Source organism: Loxodonta africana, chromosome 7 (genome assembly GCF_030014295.1).
Source record: "Loxodonta africana isolate mLoxAfr1 chromosome 7, mLoxAfr1.hap2, whole genome shotgun sequence".
Classification (NCBI taxonomy): Eukaryota; Metazoa; Chordata; class Mammalia; order Proboscidea; family Elephantidae; genus Loxodonta; species Loxodonta africana.
In genome coordinates this window covers 11,181,589-11,201,232 of record NC_087348.1, presented here as the reverse complement: position 1 = coordinate 11,201,232, position 19,644 = coordinate 11,181,589, and the positions used below count along the sequence as shown (strand labels likewise).

The following is a 19,644-nucleotide window of genomic DNA, read 5'->3' as shown; positions in this document are numbered from 1 at the left end:
TTTTTATTGTTGTTTTAGAGTTGTATATGTTATAGTATTTACTGCGGATGCCTCTTTTTTTTTTTTTTTTTCCTGGTGTTCCTCTAATGTCTTCCTTTGCCTTAGTCAATTCTACACATATTTCTTAATTTTGTTGTTGTTAGGTGTCATCGAGTTGGTTCCCGCTCATAGCAACCCTATGTACTACAGAAAGAAACACTGCCTGGTCCTGCACCATCCTCACAATCATAGTTATGCTTAAGCCCATTGTTGCAACCATTGTGTCAATCCATCTCATTGAAGGTCTTCCTTTTTTTCGGTGACCCTCTGCTTTACCACACATGATGTCCTTCTCCAAGGACTGATCCATCCTGACAACATGTCAAAATTATGTGAGACGTAGTCTCGCCATGCTTGCTTCTAAGGAGCATTCTGGCTGTACTTCTTAATGGGTTTCATTATATCTTATACTGTATAAAAGAATATTCAAAATATAACTCTAAGATATAACAAATAACAATAAGATAGCCGTGGACCAACAGCTCAGTTGAAGAAATAGAAAATAACCAATAAATAATCAATATCCATGTCACACGAAAGCTTGTATCTGAATGTTCATAGCAGCATTATTTACAACAGCTGAAAGGTAGAAACAACCTAAATGTCCATCACCTGATGAATCTATAAACCGAATATGGTATATTCATACAATGAAACATTATTTGGCCATAAAAAGGAATGAAGTACATGCTACAACATGGAGGAAACTTGAAAACATTATGCTAAGTGAAAGAAGTCACTCACACACACACAAAAAAATCTGTATCTATCTATCTCTATATACATATGATCCCATTTATATGAAATGTCCAGAATGGGCAAATACATACACACAGAAAATAGATCTGTGATCGCTTAAGGCTGAGGTGAATTTGGGGCTACTGAGTGTGATAGCTAAGAGGTGGGGAGTTTCTTTTTGATGAAAATGTTCTAAAATTGATGGTGGTGAGGGTTGCACAAGTCTGTGAATATACTAAAAACCATTGAACTGTACACTTTAAATGGATGAATTGTATGATTTAAGCCTGAAACCCTCCCCAAACTGAATTTTCTATACAGTGTAAAGTCCATATCGTTATCCAGTTGCTAGAATGCTATTTACTAAATCGGCCAGAGATCAAGAAATTGTGGCCCACAGGCCAAATGCAGCCTTCCACCTGTTTTTATACAGCTCAGTACGGGTAGTCCCCAGATTATAAACAAGTTCCATTCCTAAGTCTGTCTTTAAGTGGAATTTGTATGTAAGTCCGAACAGTTAGGTAGTTTGTATCTAACGTTCCAACTCATAGCGACCCTACTATAGAGTTTCCAAGGAGCAGCTGGTGGATTCGAACTGCCAACTTTTTGGTTAACAGCTGAGCTCTTAACCACTGCATCACCAGGGCTCCATTAGTTAGTTAAATGTTTGTCTTAGTATATAGTACATAGTGTGCCTTTGTATACATAAAAAACCATTAAAGAAACACTTCCAAATACAGTAAAACATCTTTAACATGATAATAGTAATAATAATAATGTTTTGATGTGTGTCAGAAAGTAGTGCTTATTTGTTACTAGAAACCATTGTATGTGCTTCGAATTTTTAATATAATAGGCTTTATGGTGGTTGGTTCAATAACTATGGGCTGTACATAAGTCGCAGGGCTTTGAACCAACAGATTGACTGCAAAATGATGGTGTCATGGATTGAATTGTGTCCCCCAAAAAATCTGTGTTGGAATCCTAACCAGTGGATGTAATCCTTTGGAAACAGGGTTTTCTTTGTTATGTTAATTACATCATACCCAAATAGGGTGGTGTGGTGAAATGAGCTCCTTTATGTGATCTTTTGCCTTGGTTCTTTGGAAAAACGGCTTGAGAGATTTTTTCCCTAAACCCTGAGGAGTTACCTTTGCCCTAATTTTCTACCCCAAAAGTTTGTTACTTTTGTCCAGGTTGATTGACATTTTCTGGGCAAGCTGTAAACAATCTGACTTTTTGTCTGGTCCTGGGCTGCAGCCAGTCCTGATTGGTATGCGCCTTTCAGGGATTGGTCAATACACCCATGCCAATGAAATGAGTATGGAGTATGCAAATGAGGTGACTATGGCCTACTATGCAAATGAATCATCTGAGGCCTACCAAGAGCAGATTGGTCAGTTTGTGGCCCCCCCCCACTGGGAGGGGCCATGCCTTGAAATTGATGAGCAGTTGTGTATATACAAGCAGCCAGCCCCACAGAGTTTTCCAGACAGAAAAAAGCAGGAAGAGAAACAGCAGGAAGAAGCAGAAGAAAGGAAGAAGAGAAAAGAAGCAGAGATAGAGGAGGCAAAGAACCTTCTAAAAGAGCTTGTAACACAGGTCAAGGACTGTAAACACTGAAGACAGAGCGAGCCCCAGAAGAGGCCCTGTAGCAGAGTTAGTGGTGACAGACAACAGAGCCAAGAGGAGCCTGTCCTGACAGGGCCGAGAGGAGTCTGTTCTTAAGGGGCTGAGGGAGCTGAGCGGAGGCCTGAGTGGCCGAGAGGAGCTGAGAGAGCTGCCCAGCCCTGAAGAAGAGAGACTTTGCCTGCGTGCTTCCTGGTCCTGATCCTGAGTTGTAGCCTGTTCATCCTGACTCTGAGTTATACCCTGTTACTTCCTTAATAAACACAACTGTAAGTATGATCTGTGAGTTCTGTGTGGCCACTGCAACTTATTATCAAACCCAGAAGAGGATAGTACCGTGGGACAGATGGCTGGGGTCAGAATTGGTAAAAATGTTTGAGAGTGGAGGTATGTCTAACCTCCACCTCATGGGAATCAGCTTTGGGCTGGTCCTGGTCATTATCCCCCCTGAAGTTAGACAGGTTCTGACACTACTATTACCATCATTTTACAGGTGGGTTCTAAATCTAATCACTTCTGAATTATAAAAAGAGCAGATCAGGCACAGACACACACACGGGAAGACAGGTGCTATATGGTGATCATCTACAAGCCAAGGAACCAAAGAATACCCGAGGTTACTGACAAGAAATTGACATTGACCCTGATTTGAACCTTTAGCCTTCAGAACTGTGAGAAAATAAATCTCTGTTCTTTAAAGCCACCCATTTGTGGTATTTCTGTTATAGCAGCACAAAGTAACTAAGACAGATGGGAACCCATAAACAGACCTGGTGAGAAGCAAAGACAAGCTGGATGTCTGCCCCACCCCCTAAGAGAGCTGGCCAGTGTCTGGCTGTGGGCAGTGGGTTGCAATGAGAACAGAAGCTAACTGTGATGGTCAGCTTTATGTATCAATTTGGCTAGGCCATAGACCCAAATTGTTCGTTCAAACACTAATCTAGGTATTGCTGTGAAGGTGTTCCGTAGGTATGATTAACATTCCAATCAGTTGACTTTAAGAGCATTATCTTAGATAATCCGGATGGCCTGATTCAATCAGCTGAAAGGCCTTAAGAGCAGATCTGAGGCTTCTCCAAAGAAGAAATCCTGCCTATGGACAGTGCTTTCAGCCTGTGACCAAGAGTTCCAGCCTGCCCTTCCTGATGGCCTGCCCTGTGAAATTCAAACTTGCCTAGCCAATCAATAAGCCAATTCCTTGCAATAAATCCATATGCATATATATTCTATTTGTTCTATTTCTCTGGTGGACCCTGAGAGATACACTGGCTAAAACCGAGGACCAGGCCACTCGGGGCAGAGAGAGAGCTATTGGAAGATAAAGTGGGCCAGACTGCAGAGGGCCTCATGGGCCAGACCCAGGGGCCTTTACCTATTTTCCCACAGGAGTTGGGGCCCCCAGGGGCCTCCTGTTGTCTGACCAGTGCCGCAGACCTCCTGTCACTGCCAATAGAGAGGCCTCCTGTTGCTACGACCCAGGCTGTGTTTCCAGTGCAAAGGATGTGCTTCCCAGGGAGCCCCAAACAGCCTCTGCACACCCCAGACTGAAATGAAACAATGGAACATCTGACCTTCAAGGACCAGCCTGAGGTGGTGTTACCGCAAATTGTGGGTTCGAGCCGCCTGCCACAAAGCCAATACTGAGACAGGAGGAGGTAGAAGGCTTTATTGAATACTGGTATTCAAGAGAGAAAAAAAAAAAAAAAGTTCAAGAGAGAGAGGGGGTTAAATTTCTCCCAAATTCTGTCTGCCCTAAAGGGTTGGTGGGAGGGTTTTATACAGTTACCTAATTTTAATGTTTTGAGCACGTAGTCCACAGATGGTCTTATACATCTTAAAACAACTACAAAAACTCTTCATTAAAGTAAAGATAAACATGTCAGGCATCTGGACTCTAATCAGTATATTTGTAACAGGCTGAAAAACTCTCATAAGGATCTCTCAGCTAGTGGAGCTGTTTTGCCAAGTCCACTGTGGCTGAGATAGGGAGCAAGAAAGAAAGCCTTCCTGTCGGTTTGCAGGCTGAGGCCATTTCTGAAGAGAACAAAGAAAGAACAAACGAGACCAAGGCCACAGGAGCTGAGGTAGCTTCGCACCCCTTTGGAAGAGACCGGTGCAGGTGGTGCAATTAAAAAATGTTTAGAGATTACTTAGAGCATCGCTATGGCGTTAGTCATGTCAAGCTCTCAATCACCTATTTTGAATAGGGGAAAACATGTTGTAAGGTATTAGGGTGTTTGTTATGTGTAAGAGTGGAACAGGTTGCTCAGCTATATTTTGAACAGAGCCTGCACCATTTTCCAAGGACTAGAGATTAATCACAGCTTATACAGCTACACTAAAACAAAGGAGAAAATATATTCTCTCTCTAATATTAAAGCACTCAAGAAAATGCATTTTCACTACCTCAGTGGTGCCTACATGGCAGCCCTCTGCTGGGATCAACCTGGAGCCTTCCAGGACCTCCCTCCCACACCAAGTCCAGCTCCTATCCAGGGCTCTCCAGGCTGAAAGACCTTTGGACTCTTCCAAATCCCCCATGCTATTCTGTTTTTACTTGTTACTGTGTCAACCCCCACTCCCAACCAGGCAATGAGGTCACTGAAGCCCAGAAAGGCATCTGGGTCAGAGCCAGGGCCAGGCAGCAGAGGGCTGCAAATAAAAGTTGCTGAGTTAGACTGAACAAAAGTGACTGCGTAGATGCCACACTTACCACTAGGCAAAAACCCATTGCCGTCTAATCGATTCTGACTCCTAGTAAGCTCACTAAGTAAGAGCAGAGTGATTAGGCTGCTTGGCTTGAACACAGGTCAAGGGTAATTAGATGGATGGAGACTCTACAGGCAGAGGACACCTAGGGAAGGAGAGAGAGGAAGATTCTAGGATAAACCTGCAGCTCCAAGGTTTCAGCTCAGCCTGAATCAGGAATAGGAATAAAAGGGTAAACTAAGGAAGCAGTTTCCTTGTTAATGTGCTGAGACAGGGAAGGAGGGATAGTCTAGAGGGCAGGGACACTCTCCTCCCGTGGTAAGGAGGAGAAGGCTGGCCAGGGACCAGGTGGACATTAATGGAAAACCAGAAAGTCTTGGAGTAAGACTGGCCAGGCAGAGGTCTGGCAGTCCAATATTAAAGCACTCAAGAAAATGCATTTTCACTACCTCAGTGGTGCCTACATGGCAGCCCTCTGCTGGGATCAACCTGGAGCCTTCCAGGACCTCCCTCCCACACCAAGTCCAGCTCCTATCCAGGGCTCTCCAGGCTGAAAGAGCCTTACTCCTGGGCCCCACCAGGGAGAAAGACCAGAGCAGGGGGAGAAGCACAGGGATAGGAGGGGACCAAAACCACCTCAGGAGGTGGCTTTGCTGACTAGGTTGGTGTCTCCTCAAATGTTCCAGGAAAGGGATCTGGTTGGCTGGGAAAGGGGGGTAGAAGCCAGACCCCACTGGGGCTCACAGGATAGGTGGACTAAAGGAAAGGTTGAGGACCCTAGGAGGTTCCTGAAACCCTGACCTTCTCTCTCCTGGTCACCCCTACTCCCAACAGCCCCACTGTGAGGGCAGCACAGAGCTATCTTCCTTCTACCTCCCTTCTTCACTTCAGAACTCACAGGAACAGGTTGGACCCCTCCTGCTGTGTAGATTCCAGGGGTCCCCAGGAAATGGGTGGGCTTCATCTTCAAATCCTCCTCCCCCCGCCTCGCACATCAGCATCTAGTGCCCTGCTAGCGCATGAAATGTCTTTGTGTAAATTAGAAAATGGCTTCCCTTCCAGGCAGAAAGTTTGGCCAATGGATCTAGAGCCTTCGTGTACAATTATAACATGGAACAGGATCCATACTTCACACAACACACAAAAAACGAAATCAAAATGGATCAAAGACCTAAATATGACATCTAAAACGATAAAGATCAGGGAAGAAAAAATACGGACAATGCTAGGGGCCCTAACACATTGCATAAATACAATACAAACCATAACTAACATGCACAAACACAAGAAAATAAGCTAGATAACTGGATAAGATAAGGTAGATAGCTCATCAAAAGACTTCACCAAAAGAGTAAAAAGAGAACCTACAGACTGGGAAAAAAACTTTTGGCTATGATATATCTGACAAGAGCCTAATCTCTAAAATCTGTAACATACTTCAACACCTCAACAACAAAAAAACAAATAACCCAGTTAAATGGGCAAAGAATATGAACAGACACTTCACAAAAAAAAGACATTCAGGTGGCTAACAGACACATGAGGAAATGCTTGTGGTCATTAGCCATTAGAGAAATGCAAATCAAAACCATAATGAGATACTATCTCGCCCCAATGTTACTGGCACTAATCAAAAAAAACAGAAAATACAAAGGTTGGAGAGGTCAAGAAGAGATCAGAACTCTTACGCACTGCTAGCGGGAATGTTAAATGGCACAGCCACTGTGGAAAACGATATGGCACCTCCTTAAAAAGCTAGAAATAGAAATACCATACAATCCAGCAATCCCACTCCTAGGAATATATCCTAGAGAAATAAGAGCCACCACACAAATAGACACGTGCGCACCCATATTCATTGCAGCATTGTTCACAACAGCAAAGTGCCCACCCACAGGTGAATGGATAAACAAATTATGGTATATACACACAATGGAATACTATGCAACAGTAAAGAACAGTGATGAATCCTCTAAACATCTCACAACACGGATGAATCTGGAGGGTATTATGCTGACTGAAATAAGTCAATCACAAAAGGACAAATATTATATGAGACCACTATTATAAAAACCCAAGAAAAGGTTCACACACAGAAAAAAACAATCTTTGATGATTATGAGGGACGGGAGTGGGGAGGAGAGAAGAGGGAATCACTAACTAAATAGTAGACAAGTTAACTTTGGTGAAGGGAAAAACAACAATATAGGGGAAGGTAGCACAACTTGTCCAAGGCAAAGTCATAGAAACTTCCTAGACACATCCAAACACCTGAGGGACTGAGTTATTGGGACTGAGGGCTGGGGACCATAGTTTCAAGGACATCAAGGTCAATTGGCATAACAGTTCATAAAGAAAATGTTCTAATCCTAATTTGGTGAGGAGTGTCTGGGCTCTTATAAGCTTTCAAGCAGCCACTGAAGATACATCTATTGGTCCCATCACGTTCAGAGCAAAGGAGAATAAAGAAAACCAAAGACACAAGAAAAATAGTCCAAAAGACTAATGGGTCACATGAACCACCGCCTCTACCAGCCTGAGCCCAGAAGAACTAGATGGTGCCCAGCTACCACCACTGACAACTCTGACAGGGATCACAATAAGGGTCCTGGGCAGAGCAGGAGAAAAATGTAAAACAAAATACAAATTCACCAAAAAAAGACCAAACTTAGTGGTCTGACAGAGACTGGAAGAACCCCCAAGACTATAGACCCAGCACACCCTGCTAATTCAGAACTGAAGCCACTACTGATATCCACCTTTCAGCCAAAGATTAGACAGGCCTTTAAAACAAACAATAACACACACGAGAAGCTTGCTTCTTAGTTCAATCAAGTACACGAGACCAAATGGGCAACACCTGCCCAAAAGCAAAGCTGAGAAGGCAGGAAGAGAAAAGAAACCTGAAGGAATGGACACAGAGAACCCAGGATGGAAAGGGAAAGGGGTAGAGTGCTGACACAGTTTGGGGTTTGCAACCAATACCACAAAACGATTTGCATATGAATTTTTGAATGAAAAACTAATTTACGCTGCACACTTTCACCTAAAACACAATTAAAAAATTATTTTAAAAAAATTTTAATGGGCCTCTTCCTGTAACCATCACAGCCCTATTCCAGAGCACTTGACTTGGGGGGCAGACAACAGGATTTCACCCCCTCTTTGCCCTCTCAGCATCCTCGTCCCTCAGAAACAGTTGTCTCCTCCACCCCCTCCAAACAGGCCCCGCCAGCCTGAACTTAGGTTCCAGGCCTGCACACACCATCAATATACAAACTCATACAGGAATGATGGATAGGAACAAGATTTTCACAGCACTTTAGTGACAAACACCCAGATAAAAGGGGCACGTGAAGACATTTCCGTAACATAGCCTCCAGGGTCAGCTAGTCCTGGTTTCACCTTCAAAACAAAACGTGAGGCTGAAGGTAGTCCATCTTCCGTTTCCTTCACAGTGCGGCTGGGCAGCCGGTGGGACCGAGGCTGCAAGTCCACTGCTGGAGAAGCCACACTTGGTGGCTGTGGGGCCTGGAACTTAAGCCTGGGGCTTCGAGAGTACTACTAAGATACGCATCTGTTATGGCCTAAATAAATCCACTGCCAACAAAAAATATATATATATGCAAACTCATATACTTGCCTGTCTTGAGTCCCATTTCTTACAATATTTGACTAGACATAATCTGACAATTTTGACTAGTGGGCAGTAAGAGCCTAAATGTAAATGATATTTGAGAGACACCTTAATGGGGTTCCAAGAAAACAATCTGCCATGATTGCAAAGGAATGAACTTAATGTGGTAAAGGTCATGTCTAGGACAGGCAAATGGAAGGAATGGAGTGGGGGCCCCAATTCTCAAACTCTTGAGTGGAGAGGCCTCTTTCACCCTCCCAGAGTGTGGTTCTCTTGCCGTCAGCTGTCACGCTGGTACCCACATGGCTCTCTTGAAAAAGCATGCTAGAGTCTTCCAATTCAGACACCTGAGCTTCTTGGTTGGACAACCTTTGGTGGGTATGGTAGGTTGAAAACTGGTCCCCCAGAGATATATCCACATCCTAATCCCCAAAATCCTATAAATGTGAATTTTTCTGAGATGAGATTATCCGAGTGGGCTCTAAATGCAAGCACAGGTGTCCTATGACAGAAAGGCAGAGGGAGACTTCACACACACAGAAAATGAGTAGGCAGTGTGACCACTGGAGTGGTGCAGCCACAAGCCAAGGAAAGGCGGCAGCCACCAGAAATGAAGAGACAAGGAAGGGGCTCTCCCCTAGAGCCTCCAGAGGGAGTGCAGCCCTGTCAGCACTCTGACTCCAGCCCAGTGAAGCTGATTTCAGACGTTTGGACTCCAGAACACTTCTGTTGTTTTCAGGCACTAAGTTTGAGGTAATTTGTCATACCAGCAGTAGGAAACTAATGTTGTGAGCATCCCACCTCTACCGTCTACTAGCTATATGAACTTAGCCAGTAACTTGACCTCTCCCATCCCCAGTTGCCCCATCTGTGAATGTCGGTTATAACTCCCACACCCTCATGGTGAAGGTCAAGCAGTTTGTGAAGGTGGCTGGCCAAGTGCCAGCCCAGTCCATACCTCACAGGTCCTGGTTTCCATCTCACATAGATGAGGGTTGAGCAGCTGCCCCTGGCCAAGGGCAGCTATGGCTGAAGGGGAAGGGGACAGAAGCCCTCGTGCTTCTCCTCAACTTATCTCTTTAATGAAATGGGCATTTTGAGGTGAGAAAAAGAGTACTTAGATTCTAATTCTTTCTTTTATAAAAATAAGTGGATGGTTAGGGTACCATATTTCATAGAGGAAACTGTGAGCTTGAGACTTCTGATAAATCTCCCCTGGTCCAGGGTCCAAGCAGATGAGGAGGGACTTGGGGGGGATGCCAAGCTCAGCACCCCCAAGAGGGCTCTCACGGAGCCAGCTACACCCCCAGTCCAGTAAGGTCTGAAGCCACATTTGTACCATGCGGCCCCAGATCCATCAGGCAGAGCTGATCGGCCCAGGGAGGTCACCTGACCCAAGAGCAGCCAATCAGTAGGCACAGCCAGGATGTGGTCAGCTGAGCCAATCAGAGTCTGTCACAGGAACTTGAAATGGGAGCACAGGAAGCCACAGTCAGCGGGGGAGCTGAGCTGAGCTGAGCGGATGCCAGAAAAAAAGCCAAGAGAGGGATCTGAGATGAAAGACTTGAGGGGTCATGAAGAGTTGAAGCGGTGAGGAAGCAGATATGCAGAGGAAGCAGAAGCTACAAAGCAGAGAAAAGATGTAGAAAGCAAAGGGAAATAAGGGAGGTTTTAGCAAGACTGGCAAAAGCATATACAAGTTTCCTTCTGGGCGGAGGATTTCTTATCAACTCCCCTGAACATATATATCTACAGACTCCAGCTGCTGAGGTGTTAGGAGCCATCTTGATCTAGTTCCAGACCGAGGGTCCTGGCTGTCTGATGGTTCCTGTTCTTGTACATTAATCAGATTTATCCTGCCCCACCTGTATCTCCCACAACTAGGAACACCCAGGTAGTAGAAGTAACTGGACTTGGACTTAGGGTTCCTGCAATGAAAAGGGCCCAAAGAACAGCCCTCAAAGAAAAAGTGAAAAAAAAACCACAACCAGGCCAGGGCACAACCTGGTGTCACCAGGAATAGAGCTCACACCAGGTCATTCTTGCTGCATTTCCCTCAATAAAATCCTCCCTCACTGGGCTTTATTTTATTCTGTGAAAATAAGCCTTATTATAAAACAAAATGAAATCCATAAACCAAACCCCAAACCCTCTAGCAAAACAAGATCCCCTTAATTTAGAAAGTCACTGCTGATAGAACAGTCTCTTCAAGTTATTGCTTTTGCCGCTTATTTCTTGAGAACATGATTCCAATGAGGGCCATGGCTGCCAAGCCCAATCCTGCAATGCCTGCTGCCATGACAACATCTCTGACCTGCAAAGAAAAGAGAGGGGATCAGACTGTATGTCAGGAATCTGAACACAGGCTGTACATTCAACCCAAACCTATTACCCATTGCCAGTGAGTTAATTCCAACTCATAACGACCCTATAGGACAGAGCAGAAGGGCCCCATCAAGTTTCCAAGGCTGACCCCAAATTCTCATAAAAAGACCATACCTAATGGTATGACTGCGACTAGAGGAATCCCAGAGACAATGCTCCCCAGAACTTCTGATGGCACAGGACAGGAACCATCCCCGAAGACAACTCATCAGGCATGAAAAGGACTGGTCAGTCGGGGGGGAGAAAGATGCTGATGAAGAGTGAGCTAATTAAATCAGGTGGACACTGGAGAGTGTGTTGGCAACTCTTGACTGGAGGGGGGATGGGAAGATAGAGAGAGAGGGAAGATGGCAAAATTGGCACGAAACGAGAGACTGAAAGGGCTGACTCAATAGGGGGAGAGCAAGTGGGAGAAGGGAGTAAGATGTATGTAAACCTACATGTGACAGACTGATTGGAATGGTAAATGTCCACTTGAAGCTTAATAAAAATTAATTAAAAAAAAAAAAAAGTTTCCAAGGCTGTAATCTTTATAGAAGCAGACTACCACATCTTTCTTCCATGGAGTGGTTGGTGGGTTCGAACCTCTGACCTTTAGGTTAGCAGATGAGTGCGTAACCACTGCACCACCAGGGCTCCTTGTACATTCAATAGGGACATTAAGTTCAGGTCACCTCACATGCCCCGTGGCCTCCCCAGGCAGAGTGGAGGAGAGGGCCAAGTGAGGAAAGAATGAGTGGATGGAGCCAGCTGGCCTGGAATTCACATGAACCAGAGCTGAGCAACTCTATTGACCCTGTGGGTATTTCCAAAACCAAAACCAAACCCGCTCCCATCGAGTCGATTCTGACTCACAGCGACCCTATAAGACAGAGTAGAAATGCCCTATAGCGTTTCCAAGGAGTGCCTGGCGGATTTGAGCTGCCGACCCTTTGGTTAGCAGCCATAGCACTTAACCACTACGCCACCAGGGTTTCCTGAGAGTATTTAAAGCACATAACTCCTCAGAGGGTGACTGTGGAAAGGACAGGGAGGCAGTGCCAGGATGGCCAACTAGAAACATGAAGTAAGTGTGAAGTAGAGGGGGACTGCTATTTTGAAAACTCAGTGAACTGTGTGACCTCACCTGTATTGTTTGTCACTGCATCCCCAGTGCCCAGTCTGCCAGACACAGAAGAGCACTTCATGTATTCAGTAAATGGCTCAACTGTGAATAATGGTGATATGCTTAAAGTTATTAGGATAACTGTCAAACCAAACCAAAAAACTCATTGCCATCGAGTCGATGCCAACTCATAGCGACCCTATAGGACAGAGTAGAACAGTCCTGTAGGGTTTCCAAAGAGCAGCTGGTGGGTTCAAACTGCAGAACTTTTGGTTGGCACCTGAGCTCTTAACCACTGTGCCACCAGTGCTCCACATGAACTGAAGTAGTAGAAAAAGAGGGCTTGAAAAGTAAGAGGAGACTTCAGGGTAAAAATTGAATATATGTCAAATTTCACTCCCTCCTGAAACCCAGTTAGTAAAGCAGAGCATTTGTTGTAGGCATCATTACCCAAAGACAGAGAGAACAAAAGAGAAGACAACAACAGAAAAATGTGAAAGTTGCCAGACAGATGGAAAAGTAATAACTGACTTAGCAGACCCAGAGAACACGAAAGCCAAAGGAAGCAACAGAAAAGGCTGAGAGTCAATCCTATTTCTACAACAGAATCCTCAAAAAGTATCACATATTGGCAAGCCCAGTTGCCCCTGAAAGTGGGAGGAAAGAAAGAGAGCTTGAGTTAGGTCCAAGAACCTCCTTTCCCACGCCAACAAAAATCTGAAAGTTTATTCTCTGGAGAGGGTAAAACAGAGGATTTGGGGGCATGGAAATCTAGAATCTCATGTAAGGATATGGGTATTTTACCATAAACAAAAGCATTGAAAAACCATAAAAATGCTAAGGTGAGACTCCCAGCCCTACTATCCCTCTCTCCTCCCAGAACTTCACCTCCTAGCAGGAGTATTAGAAGACTTTCCTGAGATTCTGACCAGCCCAAGTGGAAACAACGAAAGACACCAATTCTGGGAGTTTTTTAAACAAACAGACGGCCCAGACAACCCTGCAGTGAAAACTCAAAGTCAACGAGCCACCGGTCCCCCACTTGCTCAGAGCTTCCATTTGCTATTGAGTTAATCATGAGCATACCACCAAGGATAGCAGACGTCTGAGGAAGCCCTCTAAGATAGAAGACAAAACAGAAAAAATCTGGAGAAACAGAAACCATGCTTAGCAGCCAGAACTCAGATGACAAAGTCTGGGTAAAGCTACAGTCCTTGGGCTCCACTGCTGGTCAGTCTTTAAACCTTCCTCTAAATGGGAATTCAGCAGTTTTTTGGCAGCTGTGGTTCTGTTGGGTTAACTTGCTAGAGAACCTGCATAAAATCACTTGTATCCAGCGTTTTCCTTACTAAGCTGTGTGTCAGGGAGAAATGGTTTGCAGATAATGGAGGAGAAACAATATGTCCCTAGTTCTTTACAGAACGTCATAGTGGGAAAGCAAATGCTGATGCAAATGGTTCATACAAAGGTTACTTTGTCAAGGAAACTAACAATGACCTTATTGTTTGTGGCCATGCTTTGTACACAGTCAAAGAATGTGATTAAATACAAGCAAGTGGCATCTACTCAGTCCTTAGAGTGCAAATTTTATGGGGAAAACAATCTGCCCACAAGAGTCAGTGCTGCCTTCAGATGCCATTGATAATTTTCTTGTTGCAAGGTTGATGAATCCAGCCCAGCTACTGACCTGACATTATAGGATTTCTGATCATGAAGAAGGGCTACATGGTGTGCATCACAGATCTCAAATCAGAATATTAGAAGAGAGAAAAAAAAGTCCCCCATTAGAAATCCTAAGAAATCTTTTTTAGAAGTGGGCAAATCGAAATTCGATCAGACTGCATACATTTAGCTATGTATACTACATGGCTCCTCTGAGTTAAGTTACAGTTTCATTAAGTCTGACTTGTTTCTAGGAAACGGGAAAGGCTAACGTTCTTCCTTCACTCACAGCAATGTCTCAAGTGGATAAAAGAGGGTTTTGAGAAGAGCAGTGTTATTCTGAAAGCAATTAATTTAGACTAAGAGAGGTTACAAAGTAAGAATGATTATAAACTATTTGTATAGAAATATGGTTTCATTTACAGGGATTTTAAAACAACACCCCACTATGTGTCCAGATTGATGTAACATACAATGTCATATATGTAATATACGTATTACCACCGACCTCATCTTCAATTTGTACTTCTCTCAATATTTTATCTGGCACAGACTAGACTCTGTTGTGAGTATAGCTGCCAGTTGCTTTTCTTTTCTTTTTTTTTTTTTTAAGTACTATTCAGTATGAAGACTTCTCTACAAAAGCTTGCTAAATAAATATTTTAGGTAGGTCGAAGTCAGATTGTCTTCAGCCTAAGTTTCTCTTTTTTATGTTGATATTGTTGCTGCTACATTTTTAAACTTCTTTTATTTTAGAATACTCTTAGGCATGTAAAACACAAACCACACTTTAGTTTAAATCCGTTGCTTCCCTTTCTTACTAGGAAGTTAGATGAGTCATCAGGCTTTCTATTAAAGGAAGACCTAGTCTGTTGTTTCAAAGAACCCAGCACAGATAAAAATAAGGACTGACAAAATTCTTTTAAACAAACAAAATGTCCTCGTGAGTTAAACAAAAAGGAGACTGACTGCTTTGACAGCTCTTACAAAGAAAAACACTGCTGGACATTCGCCAATTTCTACTACATCCACCATCTCAAGTGAAGTTGGACACACGTAGAAGTTGTATTTTAATTTGGCTCATAGCATGTGTTATGATCATTACTCACTAGGCCAGTGGTTCTCAACTTGATAGGGTTTTTCCCTGCAGGGAAAATTTGGCAAGGTCTAGAGATATCTTTTTTTTTTTTTTTTAGAGACATCCTAGGAGGCCCCAGGTGTTGCAAATGGTTAGGCGCTCAACTACTAGCTGAGAGGTTGGCAGTTTGAACCTAGCAGAGGTGCTTCAGAAGACAGGCCTGCAGTCTGCTTCCAAAAAGTCACAGCCTTGAAAAACCTAAGGAGTTCTACTCTGCACACATGGGGTAGGTAGCTAGGAGTCGAAATCAACTCTATGGTAACTAAGAACTGCAACAGAGATATTTTTGGTTCTTGAAAACGAAGGAGGAGGGTGCGCACTGTGCTACTGGCATCTAGTGGGGAGAGGCCATGGATCTCGCTAAAAACATCCTACAATACAAGGACAGCCCCTGACAAGGCAGAATTTTCATGCCAGAAGTGTCAACAGTGCCAAGGTTGAGAAACTCCCATCCCAGGCCAAGAAATGAAAGAGGAACTCTTTGGAAATTGTACAGATGACACCTTTTTCTTTGTTTTGTATTATATTCTGGTTTAATTTTCTGTGATGGGGTCAAATAGAATTATTTATGCTGTTTTATTGTTCTTGTTGCTGTTCTTTGCCTCTTTCAGGTAGATGAGAAGGACAGAAGGCTAAAGCCAGAGAAAGAAAAATGTGATGTGTCTGATCTGTATTGTCTTATTTTGCAAGAAGAGTGGAATTTTGTTTATAAAAAGTAAACGGTCAAAAATATTTCTTAGTTGTTTTGCTATCTCAGGATTTGGAATTTTATTTGATTCCTCTAAATATTACCTGTGCCTGGAGACATATGTACTTTACTAAATGATGTAACAATTTTGTGCTGACAGAAAAATGCTCTACTTATATAAACTTGTAAATTTGTTCTTCATTTTATTAATAATCACAGAAAGAATAACTAGAAATTAGATGACTAGGATATATTCTATAAATCCATCAAATCTTCCTAGGGTAGGACCCTGAATTTTATTGAGTATCTTATTACTTCCCAGGCTTGTATGGTAATCTAGATTTGGGGTTTAGTGATGATGTTGTTGTTCTTGTGTGCCGTTGAGTCAATTCTGACTCATAGTGACCCTACATGACAGAGTAGAACTGTCCCATAGGGTTTTCTAGGCTGTAATCTTTAAGGGAGCAGGTAGCCAGGTCTTTTCTCCTGTAGAGCCACCGATGGATTTTCAGTTAGCAGCCAAGCACTTAACCATTCCACTACCAGGGCTCCTTTTGATGACAAGAGTATGGAAATTTGCCTGAAATGGAAACCACGTATGAATGAAGACCTTGATTCTTATGAAATATCACCATCGATGAAATCAGATTGTTTTTGGCATAAGTTTCTCTTTTTTATCCTGATATTGCCGCTGCTACATTTTTAAACTTCTATTATACCTTAATCTACCGATGAATGTTAATTTTCTAATTAAAAACAAAATAAATGAAAAACAGGAGAGAGAAGAAAAGAGAATTAGAGGAGCAGTCTAAAGTCCCAAACTCAAAAAATCAAACCCATTACCGACAAGTCAATTCTGACTCATGGAGACCTCATGCATTACAGAGTAGAACTGAGCTCCATAGCATTTTCTAGGCTTTTCAGAAGCAAATCTCCAGGACTTTCTTCCACTACACCACTGGATAAGTTTGAACTAAAGGTCCAACACTCAAATAATAGGAGTTCCAAAATGAGAGAAGAGAAAATTAAAAAGTTCCCAGAACTGAAGGATGTGAGTTCCCAGATTAAAAGGAGTCACCAAGTGCCCAGCCCAATACATGAAAATAGACCTACACAAGGCATATTATAGTGAAATTTAAGAATATTGAAGATAAAGAGAAGATTTTATAAGATTCTAAAAGGAAAAAATAGATCACAAACAAAGAATCAAAAATCGGAACAGCTTCAGACTTCTAAACAATAGCATAAGTAGATGACTGTGGAGTGATGCCTTCAAAATTCTGAAAAAAAATTTATTCCAACCTGGAATTCTATACCCAGCGAAACTACCAATAAAATGTGAGGGTAAAATGAAGACATTTTCGGACATGAAAGGTCTTTAAAATTTTACCTCCCATGCACTCTTTATCAGGAAACTATTAGAGGAGGTGTTCCACCAAAACAAGGGAATAAACCAAGAAAGAGAAAGATGTGAGCTACTGAAAATATAAGCATTAATTCCGGAGAGAATTAAAAGGAATTTCTAGGATGCTGGTGAAGGATGATACCAGGATGACAGCTATGGACCAAGTGTAACTCAAGAGAAAAACATTTTGAAAGCTATCATCCCCAAGAGACTTATGTGCTGAGTGCCATCATCCCACAGATTCCTTCTATCATTGTACCATCTTTTTAACCTGAAAATATACAGGCACTGAAGAAGTTTCTTTCATGGCCCTGCCCACTGGCTTCCTCAGATGGGGCCTCTTATGAACTCTCAGGGAAGTTTAATCAAGCTTGTGACCCAAAGACTCTGGAGTCTTTGTCAAACATTGGCAATGTGGCCCTTTCCTTACCTAGCTAGATGTGTATTTGGTACTCAGTTTTTATATTAAGTACCTTTCACATTCATATATATGTAAACAGTTGTTGAAGAAGAATAACACATTTGATTAAGGAAAAACAATAAAAAGATACCCATTGGAAGATATATAATATCTCATAGGAGAGAGGAGTAGGAACCAGCTAGCCACTATGGAGTCAGCAGAGTGAGCACAGCTGATTATCTGCAGTGTAAGGGAAAGCTGAGAGTGATCCTTGTAGGTGGTGTTGGTGAATGCCTCCCTGTCCAAGTCACTGTGGCTCAAAGAGGCCAGTAGAGGAGGTACTGGGTGAAGCAAGCAAAAAAAAAAAAAAAAAAATGCAGGTGAGGACTACTATGATGACTTTTACTACTATAACACACTAAGTGCATTTTCTGAGTCAGCACTGTGCTAAGCATAAATGTGCTCATATTTAATCCACACAGTAACCCTCTGAGGTCAGTATTATCAATGGTACTTTACCAAGGTTTAGGGAGTTTGAATAACTGTTCCAAAGTCATACAGATAGCAAGAGGCAGCGCTCAGATCCAGCCCATGCCTGTTCCCAGGAGCCCATGCTCTTGACCACCACACTGACCAAGGAAGAAGAGATCAGTTCTCAGATATAAAAATAAACGACCTGACAGACTTAAAGTTTCACTGAAAATTAAAAATCATACCCTTTTGCTTCAATAAGCATCTAAGAACTTTTTCAAACAATGTTCTTATCCCTCCCTGCCCCCTGCCCACACCCCCAAAAAAAATGTAGAAGTGGGAAAGAAGTTAGTTATCCAGGAGAAAAAGAAATTCAAAGAAGAGAGGGGGCAATACTAAATAAGTGAACAAAAATCAAACTAAGTAAATGAACAAAACTGCATCCGCCAGGATCTCCTGGGTTGACCCTTGCATTTCAGCAGAGCTGAGGACAGTGTTTTGTAGAAGCATGATAAGGCACCCTCCACCCACCCTCAGGCTAACACTCCCTGCTCTGCTCTAATGAGGCAACATGTTAAGCTGCAGTGACTCACTGCTGGGCACAAGGGTCCATATATCTACTTATGCCAATGGATGGTCTAACTCAGCATTGCCGCCATGCAAACCCAAGGGCATCATTTTGTTTTCAGAGTAACAAGCACTAAGAAATAGCAAGCTAACCTCTCCTCTATTGTTAGTATGGCCTTGTTCCCCCATTCAGGGCTGTAGATGGCCCCAGTCAGGAAAGGCAGAGAAGAAAAGGACTTAGGGAGAAAAGAGGAACCCAGGAGAGGAGGTGTACCGTTCATGGAAATGTAAGACCAAAGACATTCCATCTCTGCTATTCTGACCTTGTCCATGCCTGTCTCCACCCTGGTCCAGCTCACAGCAGAGGCCCAGCCACTGCCAGCTGAGGGAAAGAACTGGTTCCTGGGGATGGGGACACAGGCTAAGGACACACCTGGTCACTGCGGGCGACTCCATAGCGCAGCTCGTTCACAAAGTGCTCGCAGTTCTCGCTGGTCAGCTTGTAAAGTACCTCCTGTCCCACCAGCTCCTCCGCCCGCTGGATGATTTTGCTGGGAGGTAGGGGCGGGTACTTGTTATCATGCTTGTTATTGACCTGGTACTTGTCCCGCCCGGCCACATCATATAGCAGTTCCTTCTTCACTATGGCCTTATCCGTCAGGGCAGACATGACACTGGCCGCACCAGCTCCAGCGATTTCACCTGTGGATCCACAAAGAGGAAACAGAAGGATTGGTCCTGCGTAGGGCCACAGGGACTGAGCTGGCCCCAGCACCATTCACGAGGGGAAGAGCAACATGTGGAAGGGCCAAGGGTCAGACCCATGACTGTGTTACTTTGGAGAAGGCTCTTGTGATCTCTGGGCCCTAGTTTCCTTACCTGAAATGAGCAGTGTGAAGTTCCATGATTTGTTAAGATTTTTTTCATAACCTAGAGAAGCTGGCCTTCTGCATCCTGTGACACCTGAGTGGCCCTCTTGATTATGCAAATATGAGCCAAGTATACATCCAAAACTCTGGGGGAACAGATGTGACCCTTTCATGATTCCAACAAGGCTACAACTCCTTGATA

At 43.4% G+C, this 19,644-nt stretch overlaps 1 protein-coding gene across 2 annotated transcripts in view; it reads right to left on the bottom strand.

Annotated features, from left to right (window-relative positions):
• Positions 1-52: 52 nt before the first annotated feature.
• LOC100666679 (phospholipase A and acyltransferase 3) overlaps positions 53-19,644 on the bottom strand; it is a 39,430-nt gene continuing 19,838 nt past the window's right edge. For both annotated transcript variants that reach the window (XM_003419457.4, XM_023559665.2), the window contains exons 4-5: positions 19,007-19,275; positions 53-11,066 (exon numbers count right to left, since the gene is read on the bottom strand). In XM_003419457.4, coding sequence (XP_003419505.2) covers positions 10,965-11,066; positions 19,007-19,275 — 371 coding nt within the window. In that variant the 3' untranslated portion in view covers positions 53-10,964. The remainder of the gene's footprint in view (positions 11,067-19,006; positions 19,276-19,644) is intronic.